The sequence below is a fragment of the Dasypus novemcinctus genome, chromosome 8 (assembly GCF_030445035.2).
Source record: "Dasypus novemcinctus isolate mDasNov1 chromosome 8, mDasNov1.1.hap2, whole genome shotgun sequence".
In the NCBI taxonomy this organism is placed as follows: domain Eukaryota; kingdom Metazoa; phylum Chordata; class Mammalia; order Cingulata; family Dasypodidae; genus Dasypus; species Dasypus novemcinctus.
Window position 1 is genome coordinate 25,718,238 of NC_080680.1, and position 26,122 is coordinate 25,744,359.

The window sequence follows — 26,122 nt, forward strand, 5'->3', positions numbered from 1 at the left end:
AATATAGGCTTTTGAGAGTTAGAAAAGACTTAATTTTAACTCCAAAGGTGGATTACTTAAAAACCCAAAAGCATTCAACCTGATGGAGAGAGTTAATAAGGGTGGGGAATAATAGCAACAGAAACAGCATGTGCGAAGGTCCTGCGACAGAAGAGAATTTGGAACATTGGAGAGATAGAGGGGCGGTTAGGGTAGCCGCGGCACTGGGAATATGGGTAGGGATGCTGGGGGGTGGGCTGGGGCCACAGATAAGCCAGGCATTGCTGGCCCTGGGAGGATTCTGAATGCTACCCAAAGAGGAATAGGAGACATTGAAAAGTTTGAAGAATCGGAGTGATGTGATTCATGATCATTTACATATTTGCTAGGAGACTGAATAACAGGGGACTGGAAAATGCCCACTGGTTTTAGCAACACCAAGTTTGCTAGATCCTGAAAAGAGAAGTGGACAATGGACTAAAGATACATACATTTGGCGGAGATTTAATTACTGAAGTTATCTTAACTTATCCTTTTTCTCTCTCTCAAATGATTTGATAGAGAACATTTAGCATTGTGTGTGTGACTGTTTGGAACTAAGAACTGTAAGTGTAAATTTTTAAAATGAAAATGAAAATCCTTTGACCAGGATCTGCTGAAATCACTAAGCTCGAACTTTTTTTTTTCTTTTAAGTATGAAAATTCGGAGCCACTTTTTCTCAGGTATAAGCCACTCTTAGCATGCTCAATGGGAAAATATTATATTTTTATTTTATTTTGATTTTAAAGGTAAAATTTCGGAAAAATGAACTAACGGCTTCATTTAATTGCATGTATTTCTTTTCTACAGACCTATGGGGCATTATTCTGTGAAACAAGTGCCAAGGATGGTTCAAATATAGTGGAAGCAGTTCTCCATCTTGCTCGGTACAGTTTTGCTTTCTATTTGGAAAATGGGTGTTGGGTTGAATTTTCATTTAGCTGGTGCCTGTGTCAAACTTCTTGACCAGAAGTTGCTGTTAGAATATTCATGGGAAGGCACCGTCATTCATTCCTAGCAGGTGTAACAAATCAGCATAGATTTTATGAAAACTGGTAATGCTGCTTGTTCACTGTGGACTTTGGCAAAACCTCTCTATGGTCAAATGAGGCAGGCACATTTGAAGTGTCTCCACCTTTCTGTAAAATGTCATCACAAAGTCGATAGTTGACTTGCATGAATCATTTCCAGGAACCAGACATTAAACACAAGAGACTATGATAAATACACCTATCTATTGTGACAGTTTTTGGATAAAGGGGGAAAAAACATTCAACAAAGCAAATTGTATACCGTGCCAGTTGGAAATACTGTCAGAAATTACCAAGGGAATTGTTGAGCTCAGGCACTGATGTTAATAACAAATAACATTTGGAGATGTAGATTAGAGTGACAATTGCATTGCTAATTAACATGGATGTAAATGTGACTGTTTTAATTCCTTGGGGTGTTCTTCGGAAATAACAACGAAATCTGTTAGATTTACCTCTTCTGCCCAGTTTTCTGCCACAAATGGAAAGGTGGTTCCTAACTGGACTAAAGGGATTAAGTATACATAGTTCAAAATGCACATTAAAAAGGCCAGGCCACTGATCTTTGATTGCAGACAAAGCTTGTGATTCTTTTTCTGATTGTTTGTGAGGCTTTACAAGAATCTTAACCAAGTTAAAAACTTGGTGTTTATAGTGCTTAATTGAATGCTTGGACTAGGGCTTTGGAACAGACCACAGCCCTCACATGAAAGAGATGAGGAGAGAGGTCCCAAGGGTATAGGTGATTGCCTGACATTACACAGTTTGTGGCCAGACTTGGAAGATGTTCCTTTGATATCAGTCAGGAAGAGGTAACCTCCTCCCACCACATTACTGGAAATCGTTTTTGTTTAAAGCAAAACCAGTGCTAATTTTGAGTGTGACCAAGAAGAGGTAGAAAAAAAGACATTTTCAAATGTTTAGATTCACTTGAATTATACATTTTAGCTATGATTAGTAGGAACGTTCACATATTGGGCCAAATAACAGGCTTCCAAGGCTCTGTGGTGCATAGAGAGCATGAGCTAATGGGAAACATTCAGTAAAATGAGGAGAATTCAGTAAAATGTTGTGTTTGACTTTCCTAAAGATGGGACAGTTGCCAGGTTGGAGGCATTTTCCCTTTTTCAAGCGGTCATTGACTTAGTTGGCCACAACTGCTATCACAAATATCACACAATGGGTTGGCTTAAACAACAGGAACGTATTGGTTCACAACTTTGAGGCTTGAGGAAATCCAAAATCTAGATGTCAGCAAGGCTTCCTTTCTCACCGAAGATTTTAGCGTTCTGGTGCTGATGGCCAGGAGTCCATGGGGTGCCTTGGCTTTCCTCACGTGGTGACGCCCCCTCCTGTCTTTCTTCTTCAGCTCCAGGTCCTCTTTATAAGAACTCCCCTAATCCTGACTAAGACCCCCGCATTCAGTTCGGCCACACCTCACCTAAAATAACATTTTCTAGAGGTGCTACTTAGAGTGGGTTCACACCCACAGGAACAAGGGTTGAGATGAAGAACACTTGTTTGTTGAGGGACATAAGTCAAAGTATGACAGGGGTATTGGCGTTTCATTCGTTTATCCCTGAGGATTCCTGGATGGATGGAAGCGAGTCCCGCTGGGCGGATGGGTGTGGGGAAGTCGTTACATCAGCACCGCGGATCTTGAGCGCATCTCAGGTCCCAGGCTGGACGAGAGCTCAGGGCTAGCTCAGCATTAGGCAGTGGAGCTCTGAGTGCCACTTGGCAGGACCAGGTCATGTACTGGTTTATTGGCTGGTACCCAGCACATTAGAGGATTGTGGAGTCAGGAGATGTCAAAGTCCATTTCTAAATCTGCCCCTAAATAGCTGCAGAATCTGGGACAAGTGCCTGTGTCTTTAGGCATCCTTAATCTGTAAAATGAGGGCAGGGGTTGAATAAAATGCTCTTGAAGGTCGTTTTAGGTTCTCACAGCCTCTGATTCTATTTATTATATCCTGGACTCCACTAAATAGCGTAATCGCTATTCAATGCTGAATCTTATGGGGTCATCATAAAGGTAAATGCCTCCAAACTGCCCCAGGCACTCCCAGAGAGCACAATCGGTTCTCTTTATGACATCATAAAAATGCGAGAAGCTGTAAGCTGCCTGTGCCTTTCTCCTCACCTGCCCATGTGTGGCAGGTAGGTCATCCCAGGTATTAGCCCTTTTTAGGGTCATTTAGAAAGAGGCTTGTTCATTTGCTTAAAATACCTGGTATACTAAGGCATTTTGAAAACTACGGCACTTTCCCCTTTGTGCAGATCGTAGTGGGGTTTTTTTGTTTTGTTTTGTTTTTAAGCTTTAGGTATTAAAAACATCAGACAAATTTCTTTTGAATCACTTATCAAAGAGTTTTTATGGTTACATTATGGAGGCCTCTAGTTTAGCTAGGTTAGTGATGTTTTAAATCTAAAAATTATAAATAAATATGCAAAGACTTTAATTTGCTTTATACTTTGCCTTCAGGTTTGCTTGTCAAGGTACCTAAATCTTAAATGGAAATGGCGCAGTCTCCACAGTTAAACTTATTTTTAAAGTTGTTACAGCCTTTAGAAAGATATAATACAAAATGTGAATGTTTTTGATTTAGATTTCATAAAGTAATCCAAACATGGCCCCTTTCAGCCACCATATGTCGTAAAACTTGAGCCAGGAGAGTTTATGGCTTTACACCATCTCGAGTGGAATTCATTATTGAGGGGAAGTCATAAATGTCTGCCTAACAACTTGAACTACTCTGCTTTCTCTTGGAAAATTTCACAGTCCCAAGAAAAGTTTCTCCTAGAAATGCCATTTTCCTATTGCGCTGATAGGACAGCCATTGTCCTATTGGTAAGTAAATCTGCCTTTACCGGGACCATAAGCTTTCAGCATTTTGCAGTAGATTCAAGTTTGGTAGGCATTCAGTTGGCCATTAGCTTGAACTTTGAGAAAAACACAAGTAAGCTCAGTCAGATGTGGCAACTCAACCCAAGAACTGGACCCCCCTCATGTGAATCAGTCAATAAGACTGTCATTTCACAAGCTGTCATCAAGCATATGGTAGTTTTTGGTTAGATTTACACCTTTTAGATGTGTGGAATCTTATCTAGCTGATTTCCGTAAAGTGGAGCATGCCTTCATTTTTAGTGGATTAAGGATACTGAAGGCCAGGTGAAAGAGGTGAGTATAGTGTTTCTCCCAATCAGTATTTGCTTTCAGGTTTACTCATGTCCGTATAATTGAGTGCACAGCATGTGAACAGCCCTGCACTAAGCTCAATATAAAGGTATCAAGGAGGTAGAAGTCAGGTCTTGCAATTTGTCATTAAACAACAATCAAAAGAAAAACCTATGACCAGGCAGCCTTAAGGTATGCAGCTGCTGGAGGCCATTGGCGCTCCCAGAAGAGAGGCATGCCAATTGTGCTGAAGGCTCAGTGCTGGATGAGCACCTGAATTGAGTCTCTAAGAAAAACTGAACTTGAATCAGTACAAAAGCCGAGGGAAGGTTATTCCTGGTTGAGCCCTGAATAAAAGCACTGGCCATATAACAAGTAAAAATAAGCAGTAAAAAAAGGAGAATAATAAAATAATAGAAATAATTTAAAATAAGTAAAAATATGTAATAAAGTAAGTAATTAAAAGTGGCTAATGTTTTATGCAGAACCTCCTGTATTAGGTTCATCCTGAGTAAATTCCACACAGTATCTCTTTTCATCCTCAGCAATCATGTGTGGATGATTATTATAGCCGTTTTACAGATGAGGAAAATTGAGACTTAGAATGTTTAATTGACTTACTCTAAGTGACAGAGCAAGCAAGGGGCAAAGTTGAAGTTTTTTACTGCTCATCTGAATTACTAGTTTGCCACTTAAAAGTTGACATTTCTCAAGATACCCCCAACCTGATTATGGGGCACCCTGTGCTCCTGCTGCACCACTGTACGTGTCAGCCAGCACCCCTCTCAGGACCTTGTAATTATTTATTTGGACATCTGCTCTCCCTCAAGAGCTCACTAGTTGAGGGCCCCCAATCCAGGTACAGATTGGGTATTTGTTGAGTGACTGAATGATCAAGAGTTTTGTTTTGGAAGTTGTGCTAATTTTGTATTGCTGTTATAATAAAATACCACACACTTGGTGACTTAAACAATATAAAGTTACTCTCTAACTCTTATGTAGGCCAGAAGTCTGACATGGTCTCACCGGGCTAAAATCCAGGTGGCTGCATGTGCTCTGGGGAAGGATCCATTTCCATGTCTTTTTTAGCTTCTTGAGCCCACCCACATTGATTGACTTTTGGCCTTCTTTCTTTCCTTCAAAGTCAGCAATGGCATGTTCTGCACAGAACTGCAGAATAGTAAATTTGCGTTGTTTAAGCTGCTAAATTTGTTACAGCAGCAATGGAAACTAATATGTAGTTTGGTACGGGAAGTGGGGTGCTGCAGTCGGCAGTAACAAATACCTAACCTTGGAGAAATGGCTTTGGAATTGGGCAGAGGGCAGTCTAGAAGAAGAAAAAAAGTTGAGGAGTATGATAGAAAAAAGAACCTAGATTGTCTTGAACAGACTGTTAATAGAAATACGATGTTAACAGCTCTATTAGGGAGGACAGAAAGAAATGAGAAGCATAGTACAGAAAATATTTGTCATCTTAGAAAATATCTAAGTCGCCATAAACAGACTGTTGATGGACATATGGCCATGAAGATGCTGCTTGTGAAGGCTCAGAAGGACATGAACATGCTTTTGGAAACTGTAGGAAAACGGCAGGAAACTTCGCTGCATTTTATTCCACAGCTATGAGGGAAGCAGAACCAGTAAATGATGTAATTAGACATTTAGTTGAGGAGGTTTCCAAGCAAAATGTTGAAGGGTGCCTGGTTTCTAGTAGCTGCTTCTAGTAAAGTATAAGAGGAGAGAGAGAGATTGAGGGAAGAACTGTGAAAAAGGAACCAGGGCTTGATGATTTGGGAACTTCTCAGCCTGTCCAGATTCAAAACAACAACAAAACAACAAAAGCACAACATTAAAGTGAAGAAATTCACTGTAGGAAAGCATGCTCTGAACAAAAAACTGAGATTGCAGCTGAGCAGCCTTTTGCTAATAGCTCAGGAAGATCAAAAGGTCAGAGTATTCAGTCTCCTTGAAGAGATAAAGTATGTGATTCAGAGCTCTGAGCCCTTCATCAGAAGGCAAAAGTGGAGATGGGATTATCTAGGAAAGATCTGTGGAAGGGCCTCTTGTCTAATAGAGTGAATCCCTGTGATATACATGAGAAACATACAAGGTTCTTTAGAATTTCCTATCAGCAGAAATACTGCCAACTTGGACCAAAAAGGACAGAGAGAATATAGGATGAAAGACGGTTCCCACACTGCTCTTGCTTGGGCGTCTCGTGGTTGTGAGTCCCACAGCCACTTGGCCCGCGGCTGGGCTGGGTGTGACCAGGGTCCTCTTGGGGTCCTGCCCCGGTGGCCTCTCGTCCCCCAGGGCCGCGCTGCTGGCCCCTCTCCGCAAGGAAACCACTGCCGTCTTCAACAGCAGCTCAAGGCTCAAGGGTCAGGGCTTCTTAGCAGCTGGGCTTGCAAGTCCCAAAATATCATTTCCTCCAGAGTCTTGTGCTCAAACCAGTCACAGAGCCAGCCGTGATCGAGGTGACATTAGCTTTGCATCTTGCTGGGGCTGGGGCGAGGTGTTATTCATGCACTGGCAGGGAAGGGTGGAATTGTTTGGGGACCTCTTTGGAGGTGAATCTGCAGAATTTTTCTAAGGTGGGACTTCAGGATCTGCATATTTCACAAGCAACCCGGGGGACTATACTTTGAAGAACACTTTTCTAGGGGGCTTTCATAAGGTTGCGGAGACTAAGACAGTTTTCTACCAGCGTTGCTGCTAGCAGTAACTCTAAAAGCAACTTAAGGGAAGCGGACTTGGCCCAGTGGTTAGGGCATCCGTCTACCACATGGGAGGTCCGCGGTTCAAACCCCGGGCCTCCTTGACCCATGTGTGGAGCTGGCCCGTGGGCAGTGCTGATGCGGGCAAGGAGTGCTGTGCCACTCAGGGGTGTCCCCGCGTAGGGGATCCCCACGCACAAGGAGTGCGCCCTGTAAGGAGAGCCACCCAGCAGAAAGAAAGTGCAGCCTGCCCAGGAATGGTGCCGCACACATGGAGAGCTGACACAACAAGATGACGCAACAAAAAGAGACACAGATTCCTGTGCCGCTGGCTGACAACAACAGAAGTGGACAAAGAACAAGCAGCAAGTGGACACAGAGAACAGACAACCTGGCCAGTGAGGGGGAGAAATTTTTTAAAAAAGCAACTTAAGAGGTGAAAGGGAGATGTTATTTTTTATTTTTATTTTTCTGGATTTTAACGATCCATTTTTTTCTCTATTATCATCCATCTTTGAAGAATAGCTCTTCATCATTTGTTGTTAAAGTCAAAATGCTTTAGTTAGGGATGGAAGCCAGAGTAGTAAAGGGTGAGCAGCTGGAAAAAAGGAGGCGACAGGTACAGCCTCCCATCCAAGGAAGGAGCATGTCTTTCATTCAACTTGAGAGCATTCCCAGGCTTCCTGTCCTGGGGACCCCTCACTGAGGGAGCATGCTGCCGTTTGGAGATTTTCTAATGATCAGCTGTGAAAGCTTCCAGAGCTGGTGCTGCCAGGGGAAGGAGGTGCAGAACCCTCACCTGGGCTCCAGGGAGGAAGTCGTGACCACAGCAGGAGGACATCTCGAAAGGAGAGGCTGCTGGAGGACACTCGCAGGTGCAGAGAGAGCTGGTGTTTGGAGGCAAGGGGTGGGGCAGGGGCGGATACGCAACGAGATGGCCTCCTGCTGGCCTGGGTGTTCTGCTTTTTCCTGGGTTCTCAGGGTCGGCTCTGACCCCACCCCACATCCAGGCACACACACACACCTTTTATCACTGTCCCTACTTGCCCGCCTTAGAACAGTAAATAATTATACATATATTTGTTCATTTATTTATTGGGATTGTACCCATTTTATTCACCAGTGTGTCCTCAGTGCCCACCGAGTGCAAGGCACAGGTTGGTGATGAATAAATGAATCAGGTTCATCACAGTGTGGCTATGCATCCATAGCCTCTTTCCTCCAGCAAATTTTTACCGAGCAATTGCTCTGCCTCACGAGCATGGTTCCAGGAGCTGGGGATATAGTAAAGAATTTTTAAAAAATGGACAGAAGTTCCTGATCTCCGGGTTATGCATGTGAGCAGATGGGGGTCAGACAGCGAACAAAATAAGTCAGTAATATATCCTTGTTAGAAGGGGATGCATGCTATGAAGGAAAATAAAGTGGGAAAGAGGTGAGACGGTATTTGCAGAGGCAACTTAAATCACGTCAGGAAGGCCTGAGTGAGAAGGTGACAACTGAGCAGAGATTTGAAGAGGCCATGGAAGCAATATAGGGAGAGGCATGTGTGGTCCTATAATTGGAGTTGGACTTTTAAACCCATTCTGACCTGTGCTTGTGGCAGATTATAAAGCATCCTACCACCACAGGAGAGAGAGGATGGGGCTGTGTTCCTGTATGTGTGCATGGGCGTGTACGTGTGTGTGTGTGTGCAGCCTGGTGTTCCAAGCACACGAGTGGTAGGAGTTAGCCTATATGGTGTGAATCCCAGCCTTGTCAGGTCTCTGGCTGTGTGACTTAAGGGAAATTCCTTAACCTTTTTGTGCCTAGGTCTTCTCATATATGAAACAGGGCACAACAAATTCACATGGGTCTTACGAGGATTAAGTAAATCAACACTTGCAAATCATATAGAATAGTGTCTAGAGGTGGCAAGCACTTAGCATTACTTTTTTAAAAAGCTCTACAGAGCTATCTGGGGTTTAGTAATCCTTCTCTCATTCTCTCCTCCCTACCCCACACTAACTTCTTCTCACCCCTTCCTTCCCCCTCCCCTCTCTCTTTCTCCTTTTCTCATTTCAGGGAAGTGAAAAAAAGAACTGATGAGGATGACAGTAAATCTGTAACCAACCTGACCGGGACTACATCCAAAAAGTCAACACAAATGAAGAATTGTTGCAGTGGTTAAAAATTCAGAGCATCCTTGACCTGTGAAGCCTTCATTTTCAGAGTACTGAATCTGTGTGCCTTGTTTGGATTTTGCATGGAGTGGTTTATCATCCAGCCACTGTAAACTGGAGAGTTGCAATGTGGGCCATCTCACCATGCTCAGCGGTCCCTCCCGACCCTCAGCTCGTCTTGCCATGTCTCAATGAATGATGTTAGCCCTCTGATTAAATTGAATTGTCTTGTCCTTAGGAGAGCCTTAATAGATAAAGTGTGATTTTAAAGTTGGGAAAAAATCACATGCTCAGATCAAAGTCATAGAAGAAATTCACTGATATTAGTGAGCTGGTTTTGTAGGTAACCTAAGACAAACTTTCTTTAAATGTTCAATGCAGGTGAAAGGGGGTTCTCATCTTAGCTCTGCTGTTAAATAGCCTTGTAATCTTGAAATGTCACCAGCCTACTTTAGACCTGTTTTCTCATCTGTAAAACCAGCTGCTTAGCCTTGTAGGTCCTGGATCCTCTCAAGTTCTACAATGCTTTAAATAGTGGGAAGGAGAGTGGGATGGGCGGCAGTTTATAAGGATGCTGGCTATTTGTGAAATTTTAAAAGCAGGGGATTGCTTTTTCTCATGTCTGAAATAAGAACAGAAATTAACTGAGAAAAACGGTAATATCTTAGGTGCCCATCAACATAGAAAAATCGATTTCTTATGTATAATGATAGCCTTTTTGATAGAAAACTAGAAGTATATATAAAAGGGCATTTTATAATTTCAGAATACTACAAAGTTCATGGTTTAAATTAAAGTTAAATCGTTTAATGAAGACTTTTTAAAGTCATATAGTGCTAAAAGTACAATGCCCAAGAGGAAAAAAATTTGTCACTCTTCACTTAAAACAAATACACCTGTGATTGGTTGCCAGGGGCTGCCAGGGAAGGGGCAAGAGCAGTGATTGCTAATGGGTGCTGAGTTTCTTTGGGGACGATAAACATGTTCTGGAATTCAGAGCAGTTATGGTTTGTAAAACTTTGTGACTATACTAAAAATCACTTAACTGTATACTTTAAAAGGGTGTGTTTTAGGTTATGTAATTTACATCATTAAAATAATACACTGGCACTTAAAGCGATTTAACATTTTGCCAAATAAAAATATGCACACTTATTTCAAACCTTCCCATGGTTTAAAAGCATAATGCTGGCGAAAGAAATGTTACACATGGTTTTAGAAAATAGGAATTGCCTTTAAGGAAGGTCAGGCAGAGCCCTCTGACGTGATGAGTGACCCGTCTCCACCGCTGGCCTTGTTGGTCTTGCTCTCCTAGAAACTGCAGAGCCCTCCCTCTTCGGGCACAGAGTCTCATAGTTTTCAGACACCTGAACCAATTAAATTATTCACAGGAAGAGATTTCACTCACCTGGGTTCATATAGTTCTAGGCTCCAAGTAGCTTGCTGAAGCAGCTTAAATAATAGCTTTTATTTATTGTATTATATTAATATAAGCTCTAAATATTCCTTTTGTCGCATTAAAACAATTGCATGTAGCAAGCTTTTCATGTTTATGACTGTTTTCATGGTCAAGCCTTAAATTCCCCAAGGTTCATTTAAGAAAAAAAGAAAAGAAAAGAAAATTTGCCTGATAAGTTACAAGAAAAAATAGTAAGTAGCCACAACAGCATTCAGCTTTTAAAAATGGTTCCCTTCTCTCTCTACTGAGGACATCTAGTATTTCCACTGGAAATTTGAGCCGTCCTTAGCAGCTCCACCATGAATAGCTGCTTCATAGAAGAAAGAGCTTTTCTTTGTCCCAGAAGAAAGATTACGTATTTTTTTTAAACAAAAAGGATGAATTACTTGACACTTGTGGTGAATTGTCAATATAAACAAAGTGGTTGTTTTGTGTCATGGTGAAATATGGTGAAAAACAAAAACAGCCCCTGCTGTTTGCCTAAATAGTATCTCTTGAGCTAGTTTAGAATGGAGCTGATAGATAATATATGCTAACATATGAGACATGTATCAGGCTGTTTGATGCAATTGCACAGAATTGTGTTAGTATACATGTTATCTTGTTACCTTTATTTATTTCCCCCTAAAGTATCCCTTTATATTTGTCTTGCAGTCTGTAAATAAGAGTATACATTTGATATAGAAGTATTATCTTGGTCTTTGCATCTGTATTGTAGGACCAGTATGTCCAAATTTATTAGATGTGCTTTTGATGATCAAAGCAATCATCTTTATTTAAAAGTGATTATATATTTTGGCAGCCCAGCAACCTAATCTGAATTAGAGACCCTATTGCTGTGGTTAGCGTCTTTTTTTTTTTTTTTAAAAAAGAAAAGCTATTTACACTCTTTCAGCTTCATTGCTAGGAGATTATTACAAATATTGTGATTTCATGAAGGTGTTCTCAAATTAATGTATTTTCAGTAAGTGCAAAAGTATTTAATGTCTTTAATGTGGACTTAATTTGATACATTTTTACATTCTTATGCAAGTAACTTGCCTTCCCTCTATTTCTCTTTAGAGAGCTTTTAAAATCACAATTACACTGCATTCCTGTTTTATGTGTCCTGACACATTGGGTAATATTTTAATTTCATCATAGAAAAGAATGTTGGGTAAGGAAACATTTTTCACTGTTAACTTTTAGCTTCATGCATTTCCATAATTTATTTTTTCTGCTTGCTGCTTTATATGACATATGTGACATTTGATTATTTAATACTAAATGTGATTTGCATAAGCCCAAGTTGTACAACCCTCCTGCTGGAGATAAAATTGAGGTTAAACATAGAGATTTATTTTCATATTTGTACAGTGATCGGATCAGAGTGATGGTTTTGTGGGTTTTTATTGTGTATGTGTGTAAGAAATTTCATATGTATATATTAAGTAGGCCTCTGAGTATTAAGTAATTGTTTTATGATTTTGATTTATATGGTTTACATTTTCATAGCATGGGCCGTATTTCGTTTATACTGTTTATTTCTCTTCAAACCATTAATAATTATAGCATAAAGTGTAATTTTTATAGCAATGCAAATGTCTGAGGAACAACAAATATTTTCTGAATTGTAAATTCAATAAAGTATGCTTCCTTTGGCCTTTCGGATGTCTCCTTCAGTTTTATTGCTTTATTCCTGAAGTCATTTTAATTCTAGGAGGTGTCTGTATGAAACCATATCTCTAAAACCCTCGGCTTTTCCGGTCTTGGCAGGGTGCCTGGTGGGAGGAAAGGATGTCAGATTCCCCAAGGAAAAGACCCTGGCATTCAGTGCTAACTCACATCCATGGTATCTTGGCCAACAGGATGACTGGTAGACCAGCTTGGGGTATGACAGCTAGGAAGAGTGAGATTTGTGTAGAAAAACTCGGTGTTATCTGGCCATCCTCCTGACCTCTTCCAGGTTAGTCCTTCTCTGCCTCTCTCCTTGCCCCACTCCCCTTCATACTCCTGCTCTTCCTTCTGTTTTAGCTTAAACATCACTTCCTCCAGGAATTTCTCCCTGAACCCTCAAAGTAAGGCCGTCTGTTCTTTATTTCTCTTTGGAGAGCTTTGAAAATCACAACTATACTGTGTTCCTTTTGTGTGTCCTGTTGCACCGCCTTTAACTTATTGACATCCTCATTGCCCTTAGATTTATTTAATGAGATATAACACTCCATGTCCTTGGTTGTTTGCCTACTGCTGCATCCCCACTGTTGGTACTTTAATAGAACTGGTTGTTGAATGGGTTAGCAAAAAATTCGTTGTTTAAATAAGGCAGGATTTGCTAAAACTTTGCAGTTTCTAAAATTAATCTACTCCTGCGGGTGTGAACCATTGTAGGTTGGATGCTTTGGTAAGATTACCTCAGCTAAGGGCCTTTTGATTAGATCACTTCAGTAGGGCATGACCCAGGGTAGTTCTTAATCCTCTTATTGGCATTCTTTAAAAATGGGATGATTACGGAGAAAGGGAACCCCGCTCACCCCCCCACCCTGGCAAAGCTGAGAAGTTCCTGGAAACTAGAAGCTGAACTCAACAGAATCCAGGCGAGAGCCACAGGAGCAGAGAGAAAGCCACAGGGGCAGGGAGAACGCTGGAGGAAGCCAGACCTGGAGAAGAAGGGACAGACAGCAGATGCCTTCATTGTACCTTGCCATGTGACAGGAGTCCAGGATCACCATTAGCCATTCTTCACGGGAAGAGCCTGGTGCCTTGATTTGGGCATTTTTTCTCAGTGTCAGAACTGTAAGCTTATAAGTTAAATCCTCACTGTAAAAGCCAAGCCACTTCTCTTCTATGGCCTTGGAAAATTTTAGCAAACTAAAACACATGCATCCACAGTCGTTAGTTGTGGAAAGTATAATTAAGAGGCAGTATTGTATTGTCCGTGAATGTGAACTTTGCAACCAGGCTGCCTGGACTGGAACTCACCTTCACACCTAGTAGGTAGATAACTTCAAGCAAGAGACAACATGTGTGTACTCCAGTTTCTTCATTTGTAAAATAGAGGTGATAATAGTATCTTTCCAGGGTTTCGGTGCTCACAAAGTTGGGACATCATTTACCATAAGATATAGTACAGGATGATTGAAAAGGAGGAAACAAGTCAAGAGGAACTGAGGGCCTGAAAGTTAGAATGGAAAGGTGTGAATGGAGTCTTGATAGAGGCAGAAAAAAATTTGTCACCAAGGATAAAACACAACCTACAGAATGGAAGAAAAGAGTTGCAAATCATAGATCTGATAAGGGTTTAATATCCAAGATATATAAAGATTTGATACAACTCAACAACAAAAAGACAACCCAATTAAAAAATGGGCAAAAGACTATACATTTCTCCAAAGACAATGGCCAGCAAGCACGTTTGAGAAAAATGCTCATCATCAAAATAGTTATTAAAGAAATGTGCATGAATACCACAGTGAGATACCACTTTACACCAAACAGGAGGGCTATAATAAAATTTTTTATAAAAGGAAAATATGTTGGTGAGCATGTGGAGAAATTAGAGCCCTTGTGCATTGTTGTACTTGTGGATAAGACAGACTTTCAGGGAGTTTACATTCTAGGAGAGTTGACACCAAACTCCAACCAGGTAAACAAAGAAGAGCCACATTCTACATCCTTCCTAACTCTCTTCTCTCCACCCTCTACACTGAGGCACAGATTGCTCTGTTCTTCAGACACACCTGGCTGTTTCCCACCTCCAGCCCTTTATCATGCTTTGCTTTTGCCTGCACCCCACTCTTTGCCTGACATTTGCCCGCCTATCTCCTACCCACCTTTCTGTCTCTGTTCAGAGGCCACTTCCTTCCAGCGTTGCACTTGGCTGCAAAGTTTGGCCTCAGTCCTCTCTACATGTGCATCCACTTGGTCCAACAGGCTCAACAATCCGTTTACTCATGTAACTGGTGTGTCCAATGAGAGGGACTCTTGCTGTGAAAAAGGGGAGACTGATTTCTCCACAGCCCTTTAAACTTCATCGAGTCAGGGTAAATGGACCTGGCCCGGGGTGCAGACTTCAACATGACTTTTCTCCTCCTTCTAGATCAGGGTCTTAAGTTTTCTATACCACAGACCCCTGTGAAGCCCAAGGATACAGGACCCCTCAGAATAATGTTGTTTTTAAATGAATGAAATAAAACATAGGGTTAGAAAGAAACCAATGATATTGAAAGACTGTCCCCCAAAATACTTTTTTTTTTCTTTTTTCTTTTTATATTTATTTATTATTATTTTTTTAAATTACATTAAAAAAAATATATGAGGTCCCATTCAACCCCACCGCCCCCGCCCCCCACTCCCCCCACAGCAACACTCTCTCCCATCATCGTGATACATCCATTGCACCTGGTAAGTTCATCTCTGAGCATCACTGCACCCCATAGTCAATGGTCCACATCATAGCCCAGACTCTCTCACGTTCCATCCAGTGGGCCCTGGGGGGATCTACAGTGTCCCGTAATTGTCCGTGAAGCACTATCCAGGACAACTCCACGTCCCGAAAATGCCTCCACATCTCATCTCTTCCTCCCGTTCCCCACACCCAGCAGCCCCCATGGCTACCGTTCCCACACCCATTCCACATTTTCTCTGTGGACATTGGATTGGTTGTGTCCATTGCACACCTATGTCAAGTGAGGGCTTAGATTGCACATGGGTACTGGATGCACTCTTCCCGCTTCTAGTTGTAGACACTCTAGGCTCCATGTTGTGGTGGTTGACCTTCTTCAACTCCATGTTAGCTGAGTGGAGTAAGTCCAATAAGTCAAAGTGTAGGAGCTGAAGTCTGTTGAGGCTCTGGGCCTGGGTGTCATATTATCAGTCCAGAGATTCAAATCCCCTACATATATCTTAAGCCCAGCACCAACTACAATTCCAATAAAGTAGCATGCAAGTCTCGTGAAAAGAGATCCCCTCTGAGTCCATTTCCATCACGCAGAAACACCAGCTCCAAAGAAGGGCCATCTGTCATGGCAGTGAACCCCTTCTGCCATGACCATAGAACCCGTGGGTCTCTTTATCCCTCAAAAGAACCAATACCTGGGGTTGTATCTACCTTATCTGTCTCTTAGACTCTGTTCAGTTGTACATAGGGGTATTCCTTCTGACAACCTCCAGACTCTTTTTTAGAGACTCAGCCTTATAATCTCATTTCTCCTTTCCATTTCCCCCTTACATTAGGTCAAACCGCTTCCCGAAGTCATGTTATTATATGTAGACAGGTATATTCTGCTGTTCCGCATTGAATCTTTGATTCAAGGTCATTTTCTAGTTGCTTCTTCAGCTGGTATGTGGTAGTGATCCCTCGGTGCCAGGGAGGCTCATCCCCGGGTGTCGTGTCCCACGCTGGGGGGAATGCATCACATCTACATGCTGAGTTTGGCTGTGAGAGTGGCCACATTTGAGTAACATGAAGGCTGTCAGGAGGAAACCCCCAGGCACAATGCTACTCTAGGCCTTGTTCTTATTGCAGGTGCATAGGCTCAAAAGTGTAGCCATTAGTATCAAGAGCCCACTGTTGGGCCCTCCTTCCTTCCTGGTTCTTGCCGTTGCACCTGGAGGATTGCCGCTGCTCTCCCAGGGCCCACAACAGTGACCCCCCGGCCAGGAGCCCAGTACCCCCCCAGCTGTTGTTTTTAATTGTTTCCACTATGAGTATATATAGACATTACCATATACCCTGGGCATATGCCCTGTATAACTCCCTGTCAACCATATATATCCTGTCAATAACATCCCATATCAGTATTCCTCAGCTGCCATTGTTGAACCACTCTGTGATCCAAAACTTCCCGTAAAGTGAATCCCAACATAATGCCAGCTTCAGAAGAGTCTTAGATCACCAAAATTCATATATACAATATACAGTATTTCCCCAGATCCACCATAAAACCTTTTCCCTTCCACAGCAATAATCTTTTAACTTATTCATATCATATTTCCTGAAACTGATGTACAGATTCCGAAACTATAGTTTTCAAACAAGGTAACATTTGTGCTTACTATGTGGTCCATACTTTAGGTTGTACAGTTTTCTAAATTTTTTAGTTATCCTATGTTTTGTCTTATGGTTTTCATTATTAGTCTGTCGTCCCCTATATGTTTTTGGTGTAATATTAGCTGTTTTATATTCATCCTCGTGTACTCTCACATAACTCCTCTTTTGCCCCCTTATTTACCTTTGTTCCATCCATTGCACGTCCATTTTCCCCTCCCCTTAGGGCCCACAACGCCTGCCAATCTAATGCCCTGGGAGCCGTCCTTTCTCACGAGAGATACAGTTCTCTCTATTCGACGGCATTAGTCTTCCCCAGGATATGGGTCCACCCCACCCAATGGTAGAACCCACCTTGGCAAAATGAGCCTTCAGCTATTCCCTCCGGAGTCCGTCCCGCATCAGACCATACCCCCTGAGCGTCCTAACCAGGTAACCCTCCTACTTATACTTTGATACGTTTTACTCAACATTTAGTTCTCAATGAACTTCTGGCACTCTCCCATGTTTGTATGTTGCCCCTCCCTCCCACCTATTTCTTGGACCATATTACCCCTCTTCCCATCCCCAGCCCCCCTCAAACCCAGAAAACCCCACCCGAAGGTAACCCCTTGCCCCCATTTTGTCCCTTCTTTGTGCTCATACTTACCCCCAGCTCATCACAGATTCCACCCCTACAGACATTAACTCACATCCTTCCTCCACCCCCCGATTTCCAGTAAGCCACTTTTCCAGACTCTAGCTTTCTGAGGCAGTTAACTTATTTCATATCATTGAGGTCATATAGTATTTGTCCTTCAATGCCTGGGTTGCTTCACTCAACATAAGATTCTCAAGGTTCATCCATGTTATCACGTGCGATTGTAGTGTATTGGTTCTTACAGCTGAGTAGTATTCCATTGTGTGTATATACCACATTTTATTGATCCACTCATCTGTTGATGGACTTTTGGATTGATTCCAACTTTTGGCGATGGTGAACAATGCTGCTATGAACATTGGTGTACATATATCGGTTTGTGTCCTTGTTTTCAGATCTGATGGGTATATACCCAGCAGTGGTATTGCTGGGTCATATGGCAAATCTATGGATAATTTTTTGAGAAACTGCCAAACTGTCCTCCAGAATGGTTGGATCCTTCTGCATTCCCACCAGCAATGGATGAGTGTTCCCCTTTCTTCACATCCTCTCCAGCATTTGTATTCTACTGTTTTTTTCATGGCTGCCAATCTTATGGGAGTAAGATGGTATCTCATTGTAGTTTTGATTTGCATTTCCCTGATAGCTAGGGATTTGGAGCATTTTTTCATGTGCTTTTTAGCCATTTGTATTTCTTCTTTGGAGAAGTGTCTGTTTAAATCTTTTTCCCATTTTTTAAATGGGTTGTTTATCTTTTTGTTTTCAAGATATATGAGTTCTTTATATATGCAAGTTATAAGTCTCTTATCAGATATATGGTTGCCAAATATTTTCTCCCATTGTGTGGGTTCCCTTTTTACTTTCTTGACAAACTCCTTTGAGGTGCAGAAGGCTTTAATTTTGAGGTAGTCCCATTTATCTATTTGTTCTTTTGCTGCTCGTGCTTTTGGTGTGATATTCATGAAGCCATTTCCTATTACAAGGTCCTGTAGATGTTTCCCTACACTGCTTTCTAAGGTCTTTATGGTCTTGGCTCTTATATTTAGGTCTTTGATCCATCTTGAGTTGATCTTTGTATAAGGTGTGAGATGGTTATCCTCTTTCATTCTTCTACATATAGCTATCCAGTTCTCCAGGCACCATTTGTTGAATAGGCCATTCTCTCCCAGTTGTGAGGGTTTGGTGGCTTTATCGAATATTATATGGCTATATACATGAGGTTCTATATCTGAACTTTCAATTCGATTCCATTGGTCTGTGTGTCTCTCCTTATGCCAGTACCATGCTGTTTTCACTACTGTAGCTTTGTAGTATGTTTTGAAGTCAGGAAGTGTGATTCCTCCTATTTCGTTTTTCTTTTTCAATATGTCTTTGGCTATTCGGGGCCTTTTTTTATTCCAAATAAATTTCATAGTTAGTTTTTCTAGTTCCTTAAAGAAGGCTGTGTTGATTTTTATTGGGATTGCATTGAATGTGTAGATCAGTTTTGGTAGGATAGACATCTTAATAATATTCAGTCTTCCTATCCATGAACAGGGAATATTCTTCCATTTATTTAGGTCTTCTTTGATTTCCTTGAACAATCTTGTATAGTTCTCGATGTATAAGTTTTTTACCTCTTTAGTTAAATTTATTCCTAAGTATTTGATTTTTTTATTTACTATTGTGAATGGTATTTGTTTCTTGATTTCCTCCTGATCTTGCTCATTATTGGTGTATAGAAATGCTACTGATTTTTGCGCATTGATCTTATAACCTGCGACTTTGCTAAACTCATTTATGAGTTCTAGGAGCTTTGTTGTAGATCTCTCAGGGTTTTCTATATATAGGATCATGTCATCTGCAAATAATGAAATTTTGACTTCTTCCCTTCCAATTTGAATGCCTTTTATATCTGGTTCTTGTCTCAGTGCTCGAGCCAGTACTTCCAAGACAATGTTAAATAGGAGCGGAGACAATGGGCATCCTTGTCTTGTTCCTGATTTTAGAGGGAAGGATTTCAGGATTTCGCCATTGTAAACAATGTTGGCTTTAGGTTTTTCATATATACTCTTTATCATGTTCAAAAAGTTTCCTTGTATTCCGATCTTTTGGAGTGTTTTTATCAGGAAGGGGTGCTGTATTTTGTCAAATGCCTTTTCTGCATCTATAGATATAATCATGTGGTTTTTTTCTCTCAATCTGTTTATATGGTGTATTACATTGATTGATTTTCTTATGTTGAACCATCCTTGCATACCTGGAATAAATCCCACTTGGTCATGGTGTATAATTCGTTTAATGTGTTGTTGAATACGATTAGAAGTATTTTGTTAAGTATTTTTGCGTCTAGGTTCATTAGAGAAATTGGTCTGTAATTTTCCTTTCTTGTGGTGTCTTTGTTTGGCTTTGGTACTAGGGTAATGTTGGCATCATAGAAGGAATTAGGCAGTGTTCCTTCTGTTTTGATTTTTTGGAATAGTTTCAACAGGATTGGTGTTAGTTCTTTCTGGAATGTTTTGTAGAATTCCCCTGTGAAGCCGTCTGGCCCTGGGCTCTTCTTAGTTGGGAGATTTTTAATGACTGATTCTATCTCTTTGCTTGTGATTGGTTTGTTAAGATCATCAATTTCTTCTTTCGTCAGTATGGGCTGCTTATGTATTTCTAGGAATTTGTCCATTTCCTCTAAATTGTCATTTTTGTTGGAATATAGTTTTTCAAAGTATCCTCTTATGATAGTCTTTATTTCTGTGGGGTCAGTGGTGATATCACCTTTCTCATTTCTTATTTTGTGTATTTGCATCTTTTCTCTTTTTTTCTTTGTTAGTCTCGCTAAAGGTTTGTCAATTTTGTTGATCTTCTCAAAAAACCAGCTCTTGGTCTTGTTTATTTTTTCAAGTGCTTTCTTATTTTCTATTTCATTTAGTTCTGCTCTTATCTTTGTTATTTCCTTCCTTCTTCTTCCTGTTGGGTTACTTTGTTGTTGTTTTTCTAATTCCTTCAAATGTGCAGTTAATTCTTCAATTTCTGCTCTTTCTTCTTTTTTGATATATGAATTTATGGCTATAAATTTCCCTCTCAGTACCGCTTTTGCTGCATCCCATAAATTTTGGTATGTTGTGTTATCATTATCATTTGTTTCAAGGTAGTCATTGATTTCTTTTGAGATTTCCTCTTTGACCCACTGTTTTTCTAAGAGTGTGCTGTTTAATTTCCAAATTGTCGTGTGAAGTCTGGGTCTCTGTCCCTTGCAAATTTCCAGCTTCACTTCACTGTGGTCAGAGATATTGTTTTGTATGATTTCGATCTTTCTGAATTCATTAAGCCTTTCTTTGTGGCCTAGCATATGGTCAATCTTGGAGAATGTTCCATGTGCGCTTGAGAAAAATGTATATCCTGCTGTGTTTGGGTGTAATGATCTATATATGTCTATTAGATCCAGCTCTTCTAATATACTGTTCAAATGTTTTGTTTCTTTAGTGATTCTCTTTTGAGATGTTCTGTCCAGAGTTGATAGTGGTGTATTAAAATCCCCCACTATAATTGTAGATGCATCTATTCTTTCACTTAGTTTTTCCAGCGTTTGCCTCACATATTTAGAGGCGCCCTTGTTAGGAGCATAAATATTTATGATTGTTCGATCTTCTTGACAAATTGTCCCTTTCACTAAAATATAGTATCCTTCTTTGTCTCTCACAATTGTTTCGCATTTAAAGTCTATTTTGTCTGATATTAATATAGCTACTCCTGCCTTTTTTTGGTTGTTGTTTGCTTGTATGATTGTTTTCCAGCCATTCACTTTCAACCTCCATGAGTCTCTGGGTCTAAGATGTGTCTCTTGTAGGCAGCATATAGATGGGTAGTATTTCCTTATCCAGTGTCCCAGTCTGAATCTTTTGATAGGTGAGTTTAATCCGTTGACATTCAGTGTTATTACGTTTAGAGAGTTATTTATGGTAGCCATATTTTGGTTGGATTTGTGTTTGTTATATTTTGTTTGTATTATTTTATTTTCCCCTTCTATTTTTGTCTTTCTTGTTGCTTTTACACTCTCCTCCATCTCTGATTGTCCTGTTTTTTCCTTTCTTCCTGCAGAATTCCCTTAAGAATTTCTTGAAGGGGAGGTTTCTTGTTGATATACTCTTTCAGTTTCTGTTTATCTGTGAATATTTTGAACTCTCCATCATTTTTGAATGCTAGTTTAGCTGGATAGAGTATTCTTGGTTGGAGATTTTTTTCCTTTAGTACCTTGACTATATCATACCACTGCCTTCTTGCCTCCATCGTTTCAGATGAGAAATCAGCACTTAATCTTATGGAGTTTCCCTTGTATGTGATGGTTTTCTTTTCTCTTGCTGCTTTTAGAATTTTTTCTTTGTCTTGAGCATTGGATAATTTGACAAGTATATGTCTTGGGGTGGGCCTGTTGGGGTTTATGACCAGTGGAGTGCGCTGTGCTTCTTGGATATGTACATCTGTCTCTTTCAATAGATTTGGGAAGTTTTCATTCATTATTTCCTGCAACACTCCTTCTGACCCCTTTCCCTTCTCTTCTCCTTCTGGAATGCCTATAATACGTATGTTTGAGCGTTTTGCGTTATCATTCAGGTCCCTAAGTCCTATCTGGATTTTTTCTACCTTTTTATTGACCACTTCTACTATCTGTTTGATTTCCAATGCACTGTCTTCCACATCACTAATTCTCTGCTCTGCCTCTTCTAGTCTGCTGATATTTGCTGCAAGTGTATTTTTGATTTCTTGAATTGTGGTGTTCATTTCCATCATATCTGTTATTTTTTTGCGCATGTCTGCAATTTCCCCTCCAAGTGTTGTCTTCACGCTGTTAACCTCTTTCATTACTTCATCAAATTTGTCGGTGATAAATGTTCTGAGATCTTTCATTGCTTGTGCGAAGTCCTGCCCCCCTTCCTGATTTTCAGTTTGTTGATTGGATTCAGCCATGTTTTCCTGATTACTGGTTTGGTTTGTAGATTTTTGTTGCTGTCTTGTCAACATTTTTTCTTTGACGGGTTTAATCAGTTCCTTAGCTTCTTTGTCTAGTCTTGGAGATTAATTAGCTGTTGTTTTTGCGTGAGTGTTATATCTTCTCTTTGTCACTTTGTTCTTCTTATTCCAATTTCTTATTGCTAGTTAAGCTCACTTTAAAGGAAAGTATTAGTGCTGGGGAAAGTCAATTGTGTAAGGAAGGAGAAAGTGTGAAGTAGTATTGGTGATATATGTTTACAAAGCAACAATATGAGTTCTGGGAGGATGGAGGTTAGATCATGTAAATTGTGTAGAGTTATAGTAGTAGGAAAGTACCTATAATGAGGTAGACGACTGAATATGGGAGGAATGTGGTACGTACTAAGAGGCTATTGTTTTTGTGAGAGAGGGAAAGAGAAAAGAAAGGTAATAGTTTCAGGGACGAATACCAGATGGAAAACTAAACAAAGGTATTAGAAATTAAGAGTTAGACACTTTGCGGATCAAAGAAAGGGAGATGGAATATAGGAGAGATAGCAGATGGTGGAGGATATCAAGTTGTAGGGGAAAGGGGATAGTGTAGATAGGCTAAATCTATTCACAGAGAAATGAGGCAGTGGAGGGTGAGGAAACCCAGCAAATGTGAGGTATTTCCTGTAGGACCTATTGTATTGTTAAGGTAAAATAGTATAAGAAGAATATTGGGGACAAGAAAGAGAGGGTTGAAAAAAAAAAAAAGAACAACAACAACAACAATAACAACAACAAATTAAAAAATAAAAAATAAAACAACAACAACAAAAAAAAAACCAAAGAACAGAAACCCCGCCGCCAGGCTCGGCTGGGCTCAGCTGGGCTCCGGTCCCCCGCCCGCCGCCCGCCGCGGCTGGGCTGGGCTCGGCTGGGCTTGGCTGGGCTCGGCTTTCCCGCCCGCCGCCCGGCGCGGCGCAGCGCGGCTCGACTCTCCCGCTCGCCGCCCGGCGTGGCGCGGCTGGGCTCGGCCGAGCTCAGCTGGGCTCCTCCCCTCCGCCCGCCTCGGCTCAGCCGGGCTCGGCCGAACTCGGCTACCCTGGCCGCCGCCCGCCGGGGCTCCGCGCGGTGCTAGCTGCCTCGGCTCCACCTACCCAAGGAGGGAATCCTCCACACGTAGCTGGGATCTCCGTGTATATTTCACAGATGGATCCTCTCTGTTACCTTCCCTCCAAATCGATGTCCAGACACCTCCGGACCAGGAAAAATCCCGAAACAGCCGGTCCCAAAGAGTCTCCGACGCCCCCCAGCCAATTCCCCCCAGGAGCTAGTAACCGGGAAGTTCACTCAGCCGCCATCTTGCCTCCCCCCGGTCCAAAATACTTTTAAACATTTGTGATAATAGCATTATTTGTGCCGCCTTGTTGGTGCATCAAGCTACAAGGTCTGGGGGCAATTCTAGAGGCCACCATAATTTTGTTTTACTGATAGAGGTAAATGTTATTTCGAGACATTGGCAACACTCTAATGTAAATTATAAATATCTATTATTTCTATTGGAATCATGGTCTCCAATACTACTGGGGTTTGTTGCCTGCACTGTCTATTAAACAAAACGCTAAATTTCAGTTAGAGTTTGGTGAAAATAAACGTAAAATTTTCCCCATCGGTAGTGGGTTGAACTGCCCCACCAAAAGAAATATTCAAATCCTAACCCCTGGTACCTGTGACTGTGACCTTATTTGGAAATAGGGTCTTTGCAGATGTAATCAAGTTAAGGTGAGATCGTACTGGACTAGGATGGGCCCTAAATCCAATGACTGTTGCCCTTAGAAAGTGATTTGGAGACAGAGGCACAGAGGGAAGCAGCCGTGTAAAGATGCAAGCCAAGGCTGGAGTTAGGCTGCCACAGCCAAGCAATGCTTGGAGCCACCAGAATCTGAAAGTGTCAAGGAAGGTCTCTTCCTTCAAGCCTGACCTTGCCAAGAACTTGACTGCCGCCGGCTTCTAACCTCCAAAACTGTGAGAAAATAAAGTTCTGTTATTTTAAAGCCACCCTGTGGATAGTGATCTAGGACGGCAGCCCTGGGAAATTACTACACCATCCAAGGTGGAAATAAGGATAGATCCGAGATGTCCATGGTCCTAAGTTAAGATCTCTGGCTCGGGGTGAGAAACGAGCAGTCTCCTTAAGCTGCACACTTAGTATACTGCGATGAGAATTCCCCTGCAGGGCTCCCAACTCCCAGCTGGCTCAGCAGTATTGTTTCCTCCTCAGGCTCAGTGGTGCGTCAGCCTGGAGCCCACAGTGGGAAGGACTGCCTGGTTCTCCTCCTCTCTCCTCTCCACTCCCTTCCAAGCTCTGCGCAAGGGGAAATGGTGCTAACAGGATAGATCCTGCATTATATGTTTGCACGATAAATCTCATAAAAGAACAAGAATTGAAGAATTGGGGGGGGGGGCAGACAGACTATATGTGCTCAGCACATCTTAACCACCAAGTTTGCTGAAGTTTAAGTAAGAAGTGGCCCTTGCAGGAGTGCTTTATAGTCCACCTCCTGCCTTTTCTCTGTGGCTCTGAAAGTAGCCTGATCTAATAAGTCCCCTTATGTCTATGAACACTGGCTGAGGAAGTAAGGAAAGGCATAAAGTCCAAAAAACAAAAGCAAAAATAAAAAATACAAGAACAAAACTTTCATGAATTTGCATACTGTACCTAAGATTAAGGACAATCTAGTTAAAAAACCAGAAATATTGGATTCTTTCCAGATGGCAATGACACGGTTTTTCTCCTTTCTGAAATCTCATTAAAACGGGAGTAAAATGGATTCTTCTAAAAATTTAAACCCATAAGGACAAGAAGACAATAGCGACAAAATTGTGACACTTAGAAAGTAGATGGACAATTGAGAACTGAGTTAACCAAACTCAAGAAAGCTGAATCCTAAGCCAGTAGTGGGGGAAAGTGGAGAGCTATCAAGATTTGCTTCATGAATCTGACAGAAGCAGATTCCTCTGGCTTGGTAGTACGAAGGGTTAAAAAAAGAAAAGGAGGATGGAGTGAAAGATTTTTGGGAACACAGTTCTATCCTCAAGTATGTTCCCCCATGTTATGCCATTGGGCAACTGCCTTTCTACTATCCTGTCAAAAGTCTGGAGATGTATTTTCTGAAGTGAGAAAAACAAAGAGCTTCTGGATTGAGCCATGCCAGGTACAGGAAAGGGTGTTGGTACTATTCCAAATGAAGAGGAATTAAGGGGCAATATATATTCTGAAAGCTGAATGCTGAGAACTAAAGCACCCCCTGCCCTCAGCTTCCAGAACACTGACACCTTTATCTTCCGGAGATGGAAGGACTTTTCTCTGGGGTCCTGCCCAGCCAAGAGGAAAGAGCTAAAGAAACTGGCCTCCGGCATCTCTCCAACAAATGGCCCCCAGGTCAGTCTACAGTAAAGCTCAATGTGGGGTGCCAGTCCCCACACTCGGAGCTTTCAGTCAGGTTTCAAATTCCCAGGAGCATTCCAAAAACCACTGGCTGTTTGTGGAAAACCTCCAGCCTGGAAAAAATGGAGCCCAAAACAAACGAACAAAAAGAAATCCATTTGGGGAACAGGACCTATGCAAAGAAAAAAAAAAATCTATCAGTATTTTCAGAAAGTTGGGAGAACTATTATAGACATGAGACAAGGACAGGGTATTATTAACGAGAAACATAGAGGGAAAAGAAACTCTTAAAAATTAAAAACATGACTGCAGAAGCGAAAAAAAATTTTTTTGAAGGTAAGGTTTCCCAGTCTTCCACAAGGAAGAGTGCAAAGAAAGAAAACATTTGAGGAGGGATGTCCAATATCCGAATAATAGCTGTTCCAGAGGGACATAACAGAGAAAGAAGGATGACATAGTCAAATAAATCTGAAACTATTTCTAGAACTGAAGGGCATGGTTGCCAGATTGA

At 41.3% G+C, this 26,122-nt stretch overlaps 1 protein-coding gene across 1 annotated transcript in view; it reads left to right on the top strand.

The window, feature by feature from the left end:
* The window catches only part of RASEF (RAS and EF-hand domain containing), a 94,490-nt gene extending 84,228 nt beyond the window's left edge, over positions 1 to 10,262 (top strand). The window contains exons 16-17 of the mRNA XM_004449478.5: positions 830 to 906; positions 9,010 to 10,262. Coding sequence (XP_004449535.1) covers positions 830 to 906; positions 9,010 to 9,115 — 183 coding nt within the window. The 3' untranslated portion in view covers positions 9,116 to 10,262. The remainder of the gene's footprint in view (positions 1 to 829; positions 907 to 9,009) is intronic.
* Positions 10,263 to 26,122: the final 15,860 nt, after the last annotated feature.